This window comes from Rhincodon typus, chromosome 5 (assembly GCF_021869965.1).
Source record: "Rhincodon typus isolate 14 chromosome 5, sRhiTyp1.1, whole genome shotgun sequence".
In the NCBI taxonomy this organism is placed as follows: domain Eukaryota; kingdom Metazoa; phylum Chordata; class Chondrichthyes; order Orectolobiformes; family Rhincodontidae; genus Rhincodon; species Rhincodon typus.
In genome coordinates this window covers 6,007,216-6,023,055 of record NC_063336.1, presented here as the reverse complement: position 1 = coordinate 6,023,055, position 15,840 = coordinate 6,007,216, and the positions used below count along the sequence as shown (strand labels likewise).

The following is a 15,840-nucleotide window of genomic DNA, read 5'->3' as shown; positions in this document are numbered from 1 at the left end:
GCATGTGGGATCTCCGTGTCCTGGGAAAGTTGCTGTCAGTAAGATCCGTGACAGTCATGGCGCAGGAGCTCCGGGGACTTACCGATGAACAGGCCTCTAGCGCCTGCTCCGAGCCGGACCCAGAAACAAAGGTTCGCCGGGGTTTGCAAACGAGCTGTGAGCGGGCGGCCGACTCGAGTGAAAGTTGATCTTTTGGGAAAGCACCGAGTGCATGTGATTTCTCTGTAGACTGATTGATTGACACAAATTGTGCAGGATTGAGACAGAGCCGAGCGGTTGAGATCCCATTAACTCCGGCCAGGTTTGGGCTATGCTCAGTGAATTGACAGTTCTAGTTAAACTAAAACGGAAAATTCTGGGGAAATTTAGCGGGTCTGGTAGCATTTATGGAGAGAAAGCAGAGTTCACGTTTCGGATCCAGTGACCTTTCTTCGAAACTGGTTGCAGCTGGGGTAAGGTTGGTATATGTGCTGAACATGGTGTAGGGGAAGGGCGTGAAGAGTCAACGATAGGTGAAGATGGACCCCAGACAGAGAGAGAGAGAGAGAAAACACCAGTTGGATAGACAAATCGCCTCGGGATCAAGAGCTGCTAACTGGGACCATTAGTAGCTGACAATGGGATGGTTGTGGCGGCAGCCCACATAATGACAAGGCCTGGTGTGCAGGGGTTGGGGTAAGGACATGGGAGAAGGTGATAAGTTATAGAGTCATAGAGATACATAGCATGAAAACAGACGCTTTGGTCCAACTCGTCCATGCCAACCAGATATCCTAAATTAATCTAGTCCTATTTGTCAGCATTTGGCCCATTTCCTTTGACCCTTCCTATGCATGTACTTATCCAGGTGCCTTTTAAATGTTGTAATTGTACCAGCTTCCACCACTGGCAGCTCATTACATAGACACACCACTCTGTGTGGAAAAAGTTGCCACTTAGGTCCCTTTTAAATCGCTCTCCTCTCACCTTAAAACTATACCCTCTAGTTTTGGACTCCCCTACCCTGGGAAAAAAGACCCTGGCTATTCACCCTATCCATGACCCTCATGATTTTATAAACCTCTATAAGGTCATCCCTCAGCCTCCAATGCTTCAGGGAAAATAGCCCCAGCCTACTCAGCCTCTTCCTATGGCTCAAACCCTCCAATCCTGGCAACATCCTTGTAAATCTTTTCTGAACCCTTCCAAGTTTTACAACATCCTTCCTATTGGCAGGAAGACCAGAGTTGAACACAGCATTCCATAAGTGGGCTAACCAACATCCTGTACAGTTACAACATGACATCCTAATTCCTAAACTCTCTTCACTGACCAATGAAGGCATATGTGCCAAACGCCTTCTTCACCACCCTATCTATCTGCAACTCCATTTTCAAGGAACTGTGTACCTGCACCCTTATGTCTGTTTGTTCAGCAACACTCCCCAGAGCTCGACCATTAACTGGACAAATCCTACCCTGGTTTGCCTTATCATAATGCATCACCTGACATTTATTGAAATTAAACTCCATGTACCACTCCGTGACCATTAGTCCATTTGATCAAGGATCCATTGTTGTCTGAGGTGTCATCTGCCAACTTACTAACCATACCTACAAGTAGTGCAGACATAGAACATAGAACATTACAGCGCAGTACAGGCCCTTCGGCCCTCGATGTTGCGCTGACCTGTGAAACCAATCTGAAGCCCATCTAACCTACACTATTCCATTATCATCCATATGTTTATCCAATTACCATTTAAATGCCCTTAAAGTGGGCGAGTCTACTACTGTTGCAGGCAGGGCATTCCACGCCCTTACTACTCTCTGAGTAAAGAACCTATCTCTGACATCTGTCCTATATCTATCACCCCTCAATTTAAAGCTATGTCCCCTCGTGCTAGCCATCACCATCCCCGGAAAAAGGCTCTCGCTGTCCACTGTATCTAATCCTCTGATCACCTTGTATGTCTCTATTAAGTCACCTCTTAACCTTCTTCTCTCTAACGAAAACAGCCTCAAGTCCCTCAGCCTTTCCTCATAAGACCTTCCCTCCATATCAGGGAACATCCTGGTAAATCTCCTCTGCACCCTTTCCAATGCTTCCACATCCTTCCTATAATGCGGCGACCAGAACTGTACGCAATACTCCAAGTGCGGCTGCACCAGAGTTTTGTACAGCTGCAACATGACCTCATGGCTCCGAAACTCAATCCCTCTACCAATAAAACCTAACCCACCGTACGCCTTCTTAACAACCCTATCAACCTGGGTGGCAACTTTCAGAGATCGATGCACATGGACACCGAGATCTCTCTGCTCATCCACACGACCAAGAATCTTACCATTAGCCCAGTACTCTGTATGCCTGTTACTCCTTCCAAAGTGAATCACCTCTCACTTTTCCACATTAAACTCCATTTGCCACCTCTCAGCCCAGCTCTGCAGCTTATCTATGTCCCTCTGTAACCTGCAACATCCTTCCGCACTATCCACAACTCCACCGACTTTAGTGTCATCCGCAATATTACTAACCTATCCTTCTACGCCCTCATCCAGGTCATTTATAAAAATGACAAACAGCAGTGGCCCCAAAACAGATCCTTGCGGTACACCACGAGTAACTGAACTCCAGGATGAACATTTCCCATCAACCACCACCCTCTGTCTTCTTACAGCTAGCCAATTTCTGATCCAAACCGCTAAATAACCCTCGATCCCATGCCTCTGTATTTTCTGCAATAGCCTACCATGGGGAACCTTATCAAACGCTTTATTGAAATCCATATACACCACATCAACCGCTTTACCCTCATCCACCTGTTTGGTCACCTTCTCAAAGAACTCAATAAGGTTTGTGAGGCACGACCTACCCTTCACAAAACCGTGTTGACTATCCCTAATCAAATTATTCCTTTCTAGATGATGATAAATCCTATCTCTTATAATCCTTTCCAACACTTTACACACAACCGAAGTAAGGCTCACTGGTCTATAATTACCAGGGTTGTCTCTACTCCCCTTCTTGAACAAGGGGACGACATTTGCTATCCTCCAGTCTTCTGGCACTATTCCTGAAGACAATGACGACATAAAGATCAAAGCCAAAGGCTCTGCAATCTCCTCCCGAGCGTTCCAGAGAATCCTAGGATAAATCCCATCTGGCCCAGGGGACTTACCTATTTTCACACTTTCCAGAATTGCTAACACCTCGTCCTTATGAACCTCAATCCCGTCTAGTCTAATAGCCTGTATCTCAGTATTCTCCTCGACAACATTGTCTTTTTCCTGTGTGAATACTGACGAAAAATATTCATTTAGCGCCTCTCCTATCTCTTCGGACTCCACGCACAACTTCCCACTACTGTCCTTGACTGGCCCTAATCTTACTCTAGTCATTCTTTTATTCCTGACATACCTATAGAAAGCTTTAGGGTTTTCCTTGATCCTACCTGCTAAAGACTTCTCATGTCCCCTCCTGGCTCTTCTTAGCTCTCTCTTTAGGTCCTTCCTGGCTAACTTGTAACTCTCAAGCGCCCTAACTGAGCCTTCATGCCTTATCTTTACATAAGCCTCCTTCTTCCTCTTGACGAGATTCAACTTCTTTAGTAAACCATGCTTCCCTCGCTCGACCACTTCCTCCCTGCCTGACAGGTACATACTTATCAAGGACATGCAGTAGCTGTTCCTTGAACAAGCTCCACATTTCAATTGTGCCCGGCCCCTGCAGTTTCCTTCTCCATCCTATGCATCCTAAATCTTGCCTAATCGCCTCATAATTGCCTTTCCCCCAGCTATAACTCTTGCCCTGCGGTATATACTTTTCCCTTTCCATCGCTAAAGTAAACGTAACCGAATTGTGGTCACTATCACCAAAGTGCTCACCTACCTCCAAATCTAACACCTGGCCTGGTTCATTACCCAGTAATCCAATGTGGCCTCGCCTCTTGTTGGCTATCTACATACTGTGTCAGGAAACCCTCCTGCACACATTGGACATAAAGTGACCCATCTAAAGTACTCGAACTATAGCGTTTCCAGTCAATATTTGGAAAGTTAAAGTCCCCCATAACAACTACCCTGTTACTTTCGCTCCTATCCAGAATCATCTTTGCAATCCTTTCCTCTACATCTCTGGAACTTTTCGGAGGCCTATAGAAAACTCCCAACAGGGTGACCTCTCCTTTCCTGTTTCTAACCTCAGCCCATACTACCTCAGTAGATGCGTCCTCATCAAATGTCCTTTCTGCCACCGTAATACTGTCGTTGACTAACAATGCCACACCTCCCCCTCTTTTACCACCTTCCCTGATCTTACTGAAACATCTAAACCCCGGAACCTGCAACAACCATTCCTGTCCCTGCTCTATCCATGTCTCCGAAATGGCCACAACATCGAAGTCCCAGGTACCAACCCATGCTGCAAGTTCACCCACCTTATTCCGGATGCTCCTGGCGTTGAAGTAGACACACTTCAAACCACCATCCTGCCTGCCGGTACACTCCTGCGTCCTTGAAACCTTATTCATGACCTCACTACTCTCAACCTCCTGTACACTGGAGCTACAATTCAGGTTCCCATCCCCCTGCTGAATTAATTTAAACCCTCCCAAAGAGCATTAGCAAATTTCCCCCCCAGGATATTGGTACCCCTCTGGTTCAGGTGTAGACCATCCTGTTTGTAGAGGTCCCACCTACCCCAGAATGAGCCCCAATTATCCAGGTATCTGAATCCCTCCCTCCTGCACCATCCCTGTAGCCAAGTGTTCAACTGCTCTCTCTCCCTATTCCTCGCCTCGCTAGCACGTGGCACGGGTAACAAACCAGAGATAACAACTCTGTTTGTTCTAGCTCTAAGCTTCCACCCTTGCTCCTTGAATTTCTGCCTTACATCCCCATCCCTTTTCCTACCTATGTCGTTGGTGCCTATGTGGACCACGACTTGGGGGTGCTCCCCCTCCTCCTTAAGGATCCCGAAAAACACAATCCGAGACATCACGGACCTTGGCACCTGGGAGACAACACACCAACCGCGAGTCTCTCTCGTTCCCACAGAATCTCCTATCTGTGGCCTCCTCTGCACCTTGGGTATTGGAACAAAGCAAGTGTTTGCAGATATAAATAAGAAGTAGTTCCATGGTGATTGGTGTAAAGAGAAATGGGAACAGGACAAGCACATGGCCGAGGTTGATTCCTCATGTGAAGGATAAACATTGGTTTTTAACCTACTAAGGTTCTTTGGTTTCTTTTTAGTTCTCAGTCTGACCAGAAAGGTTATATCATTGAACCCCAAACTCTGTTACCAACTGACAGTGAAGCTTCAGTTAGCCTCAGTGCCACTGAGCTTAAGACATTGGAATAGAAGTAGGCCTTTCGGCCCATCCAGTCTGCTTTGCCATTCATTGGACTGTGGTTGATCTGATGATCCTCAATTCCACTTTCCTGCCTTTTTCCCATAACCCTTGATTCACTTACTGATTAAAACGTGTTTATCTCAGCCTTGAATATACTTAATGATCTCGCCTCAACAACCCTCTACAGTCAAGAAGTTGACAGATTCACCATCCTCTGAACGAAGAAATTCCTCTTGATCTCTTTCTTAAATAGTGGCCCCCTGTTCAGACATCATGCCCTCTGGTCCTGGACTGTCGCACAAGGGGAAACAACCTCTCTGCACTTACCCTGTCAAGTTCCCTGTAAGATTACGCCTCATTCTTCTAAATTCCAATGATTATATGCCCAAACTACTTGGGGGATTAAAAACACACCCAGATGTTTACTCTTGAAAGCTCCAGTAACTCGCCTGCTGGAAAGTGCATGTGAGGGCAAATTCAGACTGGCTGTGCAACCATTACAATTAGAGGATGTTGATGGTGCATCTTCAGGATCATATATGAGGGACAGTTACTTAATAATGAAGAAAAAGTACAAGAAAGGAAACGATTTTGAATGAGTAGAGTTACATATTCAAGTTTGCAAATGACACCCATGATGCACAGTTAATTGCATAGCTAAATTACCAAATGACATAGACATGATATTCAAATATTTTCTTTATTTGTGGGATTAGGAGTTGTGGAGGAACTAAACCGATCACTTAGGTTGAATCAAGACGTGAGCAAATTAGGCCTCGTTGTCCAAAACTTTGGTCAGTCCTTATCTGAACTTTGGTTGGTCCTTATCTGAACTTTAATGTTAATTCCTTGGTACTGCACCCAATAGCCTTGGATGACAAAGTGTATATTCACCAGAATCATACAAGGACTAAAAGCATGTCTTGCTGCAATTGTACAGGATCTTGGTGAAACCACACCTGGAGTATTATGTACCGTTATCTGAAGAACAATGTTCTGGCTATTGAGGGAGTGCAATATTGGTTATCAGACTGTGAATACTTGAAATGGCAGGACTGATGTATGAAGACAGACTAAATATAGTCCTAATTGATTCACACGAGTTTAGAAGAAAAGGATGGGGGGCAAATTTCACATAAAATTCTAAACAGGAGTAGACAGGGTAAACACAGGAAGGATGTTCCCGATGACTGGGGAGTCACAGCTGGAGTCAGAATCTAAGGATATGGTATATGCTTAGGACTGGCATGATAAATTTCTTGACTGAGGATGGAGAGCCTGTGGAATTCTCTGCCAAAGGAGGTGGTTGAGGCCAAAACATTGATATCTTAAAGATGTTCTTAAGGCTAATAGAGAGAAAGAAGGAACAGGGTACTGAGTTGGATGGTCAGCCACGATCATAATGAATGGTGGAGCAGGCTCAAAGGGCAGAATGGCCTACACTTGCTCCTATTGTCTGCTTCTAAGTTAAAATGTGCGGACAAGCTGCAGAAACAGGTTTTGGTCTCTCAAGCGTAGAAGATTGAAGATTAGATAGAGGTGCTCTTATTGACTTTGGGGTTGATATAGGAGTGGCTGCTTTCTCTGGTGGAGGTATCTGGAGCAACAGGCCACAATCAGAGGTAGGACACTTGGCAGTGAAATCTAGAAGCACTAAGAGCAGTGGATTGTGGAACTATTCCCTGAAGGACTGTGAATACTGAGTTTTTTTTTGTTTATGGGATGCGAGCTAGCTACGCCACAGTCAGAAGTCACACAACACCAGATTATAGTCCAACAGGTTTATTTGGAATCAGACAAGCTTTTGGAGTGTTGCCCTTCGTCAGGTGCAATGAGAGCACAGCACACAGACAGAGTTTCTAGGGAGAGAGATCAAGGGCAAAGAGATCAAAAGATCATACAACTGCTGAGAGTGGAGTGTCAGATGATAAGTCTCTGCAGGTGACCAAGAGCGTTAGACGATATGTAAAGTGTTTATAAAGTCGATGTCAGTGCTGTGCTGTTGTGACAATCAGGCAGAGTGATAGGAATATACTAAAGGTGACATCTCAGGTCAGATGTTGAATTGTAAGTGTGAGGCTTTGTTCAGAATCTGTCTCAGTTTTAACCTGGAATCAGGCTGATTTTATTCTGAAAGCTGGAACTTATAAGATGCCACACTGACTGTGAGAACAGACCAGTTGAGCCAGGAACATTTCTCGTCACAATGGATGTTTTGGCACTGTACCCCAGCATCCCCCATGAGGATGACCGCTGCAACAGCCTCAGAACTCAATACCAACAACTGCCAATTTCTAGATGCCTTCCTCCAACTCATCTGCTTCATCCTCAACCACAATGCCTTCACCTTCGACAACCAGTTCTTCACCCAGACACACGGAACAGCCATAGGGACCAAATTTGCACCCGAATATGCCAAGATTTTCATGCACATGTTTGAGCAAGAGTTCTTCATTGCGCAGGACCCCCTCCAACCAACATTATACACCAGCTGCACCAACATTTTCTTCTTTTGGCCTCATGGCGAGGAATCACTCAAACAACTATTTAGCGATATCAACAGGTTTCATCCCACCATCAGACTTACCATGGACTACTCTTCAGAATCAGTCTCAATCTTGGACACACGCGTCTCCATTAAGGTAGGACACCTCAATACCTCACCCTACAGAGAGAACCTCACAATGCTCCACTTCTCTAGATACCTCCCTAAATACATTAAAACAGCCATCCCCTACCAACAGGCCCTGTGCATACACAGGATCTGGTCAGATGAGGAAGAATGTGATGGATATCTGGAAGGTTTTGAAAGATGCCCTCATAAGAATGGGATCCAATACTTGACTCATCGATTGCCAATTCTCTCGTGCCACAGTGAAAAAGCGCAATGACCTCCTCCGATGACAGACACAGGACAAGGCCGATAGAGTACTCTTCGTTGTCCAGAACTTCCCCGGAGTGGAGAAATTACGCCATGTTCTTTGCAGCCTTCAACATGTCATCAATGACAATGAGCATCTCGCCAAGATCTTCCCCACACCTCCATTTCCTGCCTTCAAACAACCGTCAAACCTTTAATAGACCATTGTTTGCAGCAAGTTCCCAGCCTTCAGGACAATATCAACCACAACACCACACAACCCTGCTGTGGCAACCTCTGCAACACATGTCAGATTATCGACTTAAATAGTACCATGGCACGTGGGAACACCACCCACCACATTCACGGCAAATAGTCGTGATTTGGCCAATCTTATACGCTGCAGGCAAGGATGCCCTGAGGCATGGTATATTGGCGAGACTGTACAGATGCTACGACGATGGATGAATGGACACCCTGCAACAATCGCCAGACAGGGATGTTCCCTCCCAGTCAGGAACACTGCAACAGTCAAGGGCATTCAGCCCCCAATCTTTGGGTAAGTGTCCTCCAAGGCAGACTTTGAGATGAGCAACAATGCAGAATCACCGAGCAGAGACTGATAGCCAAATTTCGTACCTATGAAGACAGCCTCAACTGTGATCTTGGGTCCATGTCGCGCTGCAGGTGACCCCACCATATTGTTCTGGATCTGTAAAATCTTCCTTTCCTGTTTTAACAATTTCTCATGGTGATGCTGTCATGATCTCTCTACCTTAATTAGTTGTACAGTTTTGAATTACTTGTCACGCTCTTTCTCTCGCACGCACAAGCACGTGCTCTTTCGCTGTCTCCCCTGGGGTGAATCATTCATCCAAGATGTTTGTTTATTTGCAGACATATTGTGTTTTCAAAAAAACACACAATTTCCAGTCACATTCAGTCAGTGTGGCATTTTGTAAATTCCACCTTTCGGACTAAAACCACCTTGATTCCAGGTTAAAACTTTGAGACAGATTCTGAACAAAGCCTCACACCTATGTATATTCTTACCACTCTGCCTGATTGTCATGACAGCACAGCACTGACATTGACTTATTGTCTGACAATCCACCTACACCAGTTGTATAATCTTTTGATCTCTCTGCCTATAAACTCTTTCTGTGTGCCCTGTTCTCTCTGCACCTGATGAAGGGCTGCGCTCTGAAGGTTTTGTGACTCCAAATAAACCTGTTGGACTATAATCTGGTGTTGTGTGACTTCTGACTTTGTCCATCCAGTCCAACACCGGCACCTCCACATCATAGCTGGCTAGGCCAGTCTTTAATGCTCATCCTTAATTGTCCTGGAGAAGATGGTGACGAGCTGCCTTCTTGAATCACTGCAATCCTTGGGGTGCAGTGTCTTTCAGGAGTGAATTCTGGGATTCTGAAAGAGCAAAATCAGTAGATTTTTATTAAGGAATTTGGAGCAAAAGATAACTGAGGACAACATCAACCATGCAACCCTGCCACGGCAACTTCTGCAACACAGATAACTGGGTGGCACGGTGGCTCAGTGGTTACCTCTGCTGCCTCACAGAGACAGCCATTCAGGTCCCTTCAAGCTCGGGTAACTGTCTGTGTGGGGTTTGCACGTTCTCCCAGTGTCTGCATGGGTTTCCTCCTGGTGCTCCGGCTTCCTTCCACAGATCAAAGCTGTGCAGGCTCCGTGGATTGGCTATACTAAATTGCCCGTAGTATTCAGGGATGTGTAGATTAAGTGGGTTATAGGAGGATGGGTCTGGGTGGGATGCTGTGAGGGTGAGTGTGGACTTGTTGGGCCAAAGGGCCTGTTTCCACACTGTAGGGATTCGATGATCTATGGACTTGAGGTACAGAACAGCCATGTTGTCAGCAGTCACTTGCTAACGGGTATGATTTTACACCTAGGAAAATCTGTGTCATGGGTTGTGGGGTCCTTGTATGGCTGGTGAACTCTGTTGTGGAGCTGCATGTCTGACTACATATTTGGTCGGTGTTTCTGGGAAGTGGAATTGGTTTTTGGCCTTGATCACTGGCATTCCTTTCTCTGGTTCCTCTTCCGTATTTCTTCTTGCCAACGGATATTCTCCAAGAATTGCGTCCCTGAACATAGGAGCTTCCTCCAAGTCAGTTTCTTCTGAATGAGGGTATTCTATGTGTTGACATCTATGTTTTATTTCTGAGGGAAGCCTTCAGGGAGTCTTTGAATGATAAGTAAGGAGTTGTGCTGCAAATCAGCCATGGCTGAATGATAATAGCATAAGCTTGAAGGGACCTGAATGGCCTACTGTTGCTGTGTATTTTTGAGTGCAGAGCCTTTTCTGAATAGGTTGCTACTTTAAGGTGAAGGGGAAAGGTTAACAAATAACTTTGTTTTTTTCCCCCTCAATGCTATATTCTTAAACAAGCATGTATATTTTCTAATGTTGTTACGACTCCTCTCTTTCAGGATTTTATGATGCAACAGACAATGTTGAGAGTGAAAGATCCGAAAAAATCTCTGGATTTTTACACCAGAATCATTGGAATGACGTAAGAAAATTATTGAAAGAAATTGAGTAAATGGAGTAAAACCGTGAGTGATTGTAGAAATGGGAATAGAATCAGAAAGCATGGAATAGTCCATACGTTTGAAAACAATGGTGAAAATCAACCCTTGTTTCATAAGCATCTGTAAGTCAGCTCACTTTTTGGGCGACAAGCTTTCATTAATCGGATTCAGTGTAGCCAGTTTAGAACTGAAGTACTGTATTCACCTAATTTTCTCTTGAGGTTATTAACTGGACTGAATTACATTTCCAGTATCTTTGACTTTTGCTCTTTAGCTTGTTAACTCGGAAAACCTGTCTGTCTGTCTACGATCCGAGGCAGATGATTGGGAATGTTGGGGGTCAGTCATCTCAGCTCCAGGACATCTCTGCAGGAGTTCCTCAGGGTAAAGTCCTAGACCCAATCATCTTCAGCTGTTCATCAATAACCTCCCCTCCATCATAAGGTCAAAAGTGGTAATGTTTGCTAATGATTACTTGACATTCAGCACCATTCTCATCTCCTCAGATACTGAAGAAGTCAGTGTTCAAATGCAACAAGATCTGGACAATATCCAGAGGTGGGCTAACAAGTGGCAGGTAACATTTGTGCCACACAAATGCCAGGCAATAACTTTCTCCAATAGGAAATAATCTAACCACCCCACTTGATGTCAAATTGTGTTACCATCACTGAATCCCTCACTATTAGCATCCTGTATTTACCACTGACCAGAATCTCAACTGGACTTGCTATATAAACACTGGATACGAGAGCAGGTCAGAGCCTATGAATACTGTGGTGAGTAACTCACTTCCTGACATCCCATTCCTGTCCATTATCTTAAAGGTAAAAGTCAGCAGTGTGATCGAATGCTCCCTCTTGCCTGCATGGGTACAGCTTCAACAACACTCGAGAAGCTTGACACCATCCAGGACAAAGCAACCTGCTTGATTGGCACCAGCTCCACAAGCATTCACTCCTTCCACCACTGACACTCTTGGAATTTTCATCGCATTAAAGACGCTATATTTATACATGTTGTTTCTGTTATTCAGATAGATTCTGAAATCTTTGCAATTTCGTTTATTTTTGCATTTTTATTTAGTTTATCATATCATCTTGTAATCCATATTGCTTTTAAAATAAACAGAACACTACAAGTCCTTGGAACTTTCAGGTATCAGCAGCTGGGAAGATGCACTTTCAAAATAAGGATGGTTATAGAAAAACGCAAATTGATGCATTTATCTTTCATTTGCCGTCCAGTGTATGAAACAATGGATTTTCATTCCATTGCCTGGCCTGTTGACAGAGTTCCCTTCTCACATTCTTTGTCTCACTAATTACCTTGATTTTCCTCTTTACTGAAGCTACTTTGAAGTTCTTCAACTTTTTACAGACTTCTGCAGAAATTTGACTTCCCTGCTATGAAATTTACACTCTACTTTTTGGGTTATGAAGACAAAAAGGAAATTCCAGCTGATAAGAATGAGCACACAGCCTGGACTTTCTCAAGAAGAGCGACTATTGAGTTGACACAGTGAGTACAGCAATTCAGCTATGATTGTCCTGGTCCTGAGTGCTGAATATTACTGTGCTTTAATTCTGCTACAGGTAACATCCCATAAACTCAGCCTTGGCAAAGGCAAATTCAGTAAAATTGACTGTCTCACATGCAATTCTCGCAGCACAGAGAACTCAAGCTTTTAGCTGTAACAGAGAAAGGAATAACAGGCCAACATACCCTTATTAGGGTGTGGTGCTCACACCACTCCAAATGTGGTCTAATCAAGCTCTTATATAACTGCAGCATAATTTCTGGACTGTTCTGCACCAGTCCTCTAGATATAAAGGCTAGTATTCCAGTAGCTTTCTTGATTATTTCCTGTGATAGTAGGAACTGCAGATGCTGGAGCATCTGAGATAACAAGGTGTAAGAGCTGAAGAAGGGTCGAGGCCCGAAACGTCAGCTTTCCTGCTCCTCTGATGCTGTTTGGCCTACTGTGTTCATCCAGCTGTACACCTTGATTATTTCCTGTACCTGTTCATAACTTTTTTAAATTTGTGTCCCCCAAACCCCCCCCCCCCAAGTTTCTTTAGATATCCATTGTGTTTAACTTCATACCATCTAGAAAGTACACTGAAAGTACTCTCTCTGTCCAAAATGGATGACCTCACAGTTGCTTACATTGAACTGTGCCACTGTTTGTCCATTCAGTTAGTCTATCAATATCCCTTTGTAATTTTATACTATACATACATTAATATAACATAACATTTCTTGCACATAGACTTTCCTACTCTTAGGCTCCAGTCCCCCTGAAATAACTGAAACCATTCCATTAATCTTACTGATTACGTCCTGCACCTCATTGTGTCATAGAAAATAGAAACAGGCCTTTCAGTCTACTGTGTTTATGCTGACCAACAAACACCAAACTACTCTGAATCCATTTAACTGCATTTGGTCCGTAGCCTGCTATGCTCTGGCATCTGAAGTGCTCATCCAGATGCTTAATTGTTGCAAGAGAACCTGGTGCCACCATTCTCTGTTGGCATGCACCATATTTGTAACACGCTGGGTTTAAAAAAAAATTTGAGAGCTTGCCTAAACCTCTTACTCCTCACCTTAAACTTATGCCGTTTGCTCTTAGACATGTTTAGCATGGGGAAAAGATCCTCAAGATCTGCTGTGTATGCATCTCAATTTTGTATACCTCAATCATATCCCCCCCTTGGCCTTGCTGTTGCAAGGAAAACAAATCCACCCTATCCAGTTTCTCCTTATACCTGAGACTTTTCATCCCAGGAAACATCCTGGTCAATCTCCTCTGCACCCTGTCCAGTGCGATTACATCCTTCCAGTAGTGTGGTGACTAGAACTGCACATAGTATACCAGCTGTAGCCTAACCAATGTTACATAAGGTTAGGGTTAACTAGACTTCCTTCCTCATATTTTACGTCCTGGCTAATAAAGGCAAATATCTTGTGGCTGCCTTCACTGTCCTGTGTCCATGCTGACACCTTCAGGGATCTGCGGACTGGTACACCAAGGTCCCTTTGTTCTTCAGTACTCCCTAGGGACCTACCATTCATTCTATATGTTCTTCTCTTATTAGACCACCCAAAATGCATTTTCTTACACTTATTGGGATTAAATTTCATCTGCCATTGTTTTACCCATTCACCAGCTAATTAATATCCTGAGACCATCATCCTCAGTAATCAACAATGGCACCAATTTTCCAACCTGAAGAAGAACTCCTTATCCCCACTCAATGTTTCGTGCCCATTAGTCAATTCTGTGTCTGTGCCAATATGCTATCTCCAACTTTGTGGGCTCTTATGACTTAACCTTTTGTGAGGTACCTTTTGAAAGCCAATGCCTTATTAGAAGTCCAAATACAATACATCTATTGGTTCCCCTCTATCCACTCTGGTTGAGACTTCCTCAAAGAAAGCTCCATTTAATCCAACACAAATTTCTCTTTCATGAAGCCATGCTGAGTCACTTGATTAGATTACGATTTTCCAAATGTTCTGTTATTACTTAATTGATTCCAAAACTTTTCCAACAATAGGTGTTAGGATAATAGGGGAGGCAATAGCCTAGTGGTATTATCGCTGGACTGTTAATCCAGAGACCCAGATAACGTTCTGGGAACCCAGGTTCGATTCCCGCCACGGCAGATGGTGGAATTTGAATTCAATAAATATCTGGAATTAAGAACCTAATGATGACCATGAATCCACTGTCGATTGTTGGAAACACCCATCTGGGTTCACTAATATCCTTTAGGGAAGGAAACCGCCATCCTTACCTGGTCTGGCCTACATGTGACTCCAGACCACAGCAATGTGGTTGACTCTTAACTGCCCTCAGGGGCAATTAGGGATGGGCAGTAAATGCTGCCTTGCCAGCGACGCCCTCATCCCATGAGTGAATTTTTTAAAAAATTGACATATAATTTACCTACTTTTTGCCTCCCTCCCTTTTTGAATAGGCACTTTGGCAATTTTCCATTCCTCTGGTACTTCGCTAGAATCCAAGAATTTTTGGAAAATTAGAACCAATGCATTCAGGGATCAAGCCACCAGAGCCAGGGACTCAGGAAGGGTCACCGGACCCAAAACGTTAACTCTGATTTTTCTTCACAGATGCTGCCAGATCCTCTGATCTTTTCCAGCAACTTCTGTTTTTGTTCCAGGAACTTATCTTTCTTTAGCCTCATTAGTTTGTCTAATACAACTTGTTCAGTGATCGTGATGGTGATGGTACTTAATTCCTCCCCTCTGTATTCTTTAGTATTAGCAAATATAACCCTTTATTCAATAGGTTCCGGATGCATAAAACAAGAAACAATAGGCCAGTAAGCTGTATGACGTGCATGAACAATTGTAGGTGTTCGAATCGATTGTTAAACAGGTTATAGCTGCATACCTTAAAAAAACGTCAATGAAAAGAGTCTTTGTGGCTTTATTAAAAGGAAATCATGTTTAAACAATTTATTAGAGTTCTTTGAAGGAGTAACATCCACTGTGGATAAAGGAAAATAAGCAGATGTGATTAGAAACCAGACTTAACATTGGGTCCTAAGCATCTTCATTAAAAGTAGAATTTTCTGGCAAAATTCTGTTTTTTGTATCAGATGTCAAGCATCCACCGTTCTTTATTTGACTTAAGCAAGTAGACTTGCTTAGAGTTCCAAAAGTTATTGATAAGGTGCCATATCAAAGGTTAATGCCCAAAATAAAAGTTAATTATGTATGGGTAATGTATTAGCATAGATATAAGTGGAGTATGAGCATGGTAGCTAAATTCAGAAGTCAATAAGATAGGTAGGAAAGTATTTCAGATATAGTAGGAACTGCAGATGCTGGAGGATCTGAGATAACAAGGTGTAGAGCTGGATGAACACAGCAGGCCAAGCAGCATCAGAGGAACAGGAAGGCTGACGTTTCGGGCCTGGACCCTTCTTCAGAAATGGGGGAGGGGAAGGGGTTTCTGAAATAAATAGGGAGAGAGGGGGAGGCGGATAGAAGAGAAGATAGGTGGAGAGGAGACACAGGTCAAAGAGGCAGGGATGGA

The 15,840-nt window shown here is 43.9% G+C and overlaps 1 protein-coding gene across 1 annotated transcript in view; it reads left to right on the top strand.

The window, feature by feature from the left end:
• Positions 1 to 15,840, top strand: part of glo1 (glyoxalase 1) — a 27,150-nt gene continuing 11,310 nt past the window's right edge. Inside the window, exons 1-3 of the mRNA XM_020535649.2 lie at positions 1 to 131; positions 10,668 to 10,750; positions 12,150 to 12,290. Coding sequence (XP_020391238.2) covers positions 3 to 131; positions 10,668 to 10,750; positions 12,150 to 12,290 — 353 coding nt within the window. The 5' untranslated portion in view covers positions 1 to 2. The remainder of the gene's footprint in view (positions 132 to 10,667; positions 10,751 to 12,149; positions 12,291 to 15,840) is intronic.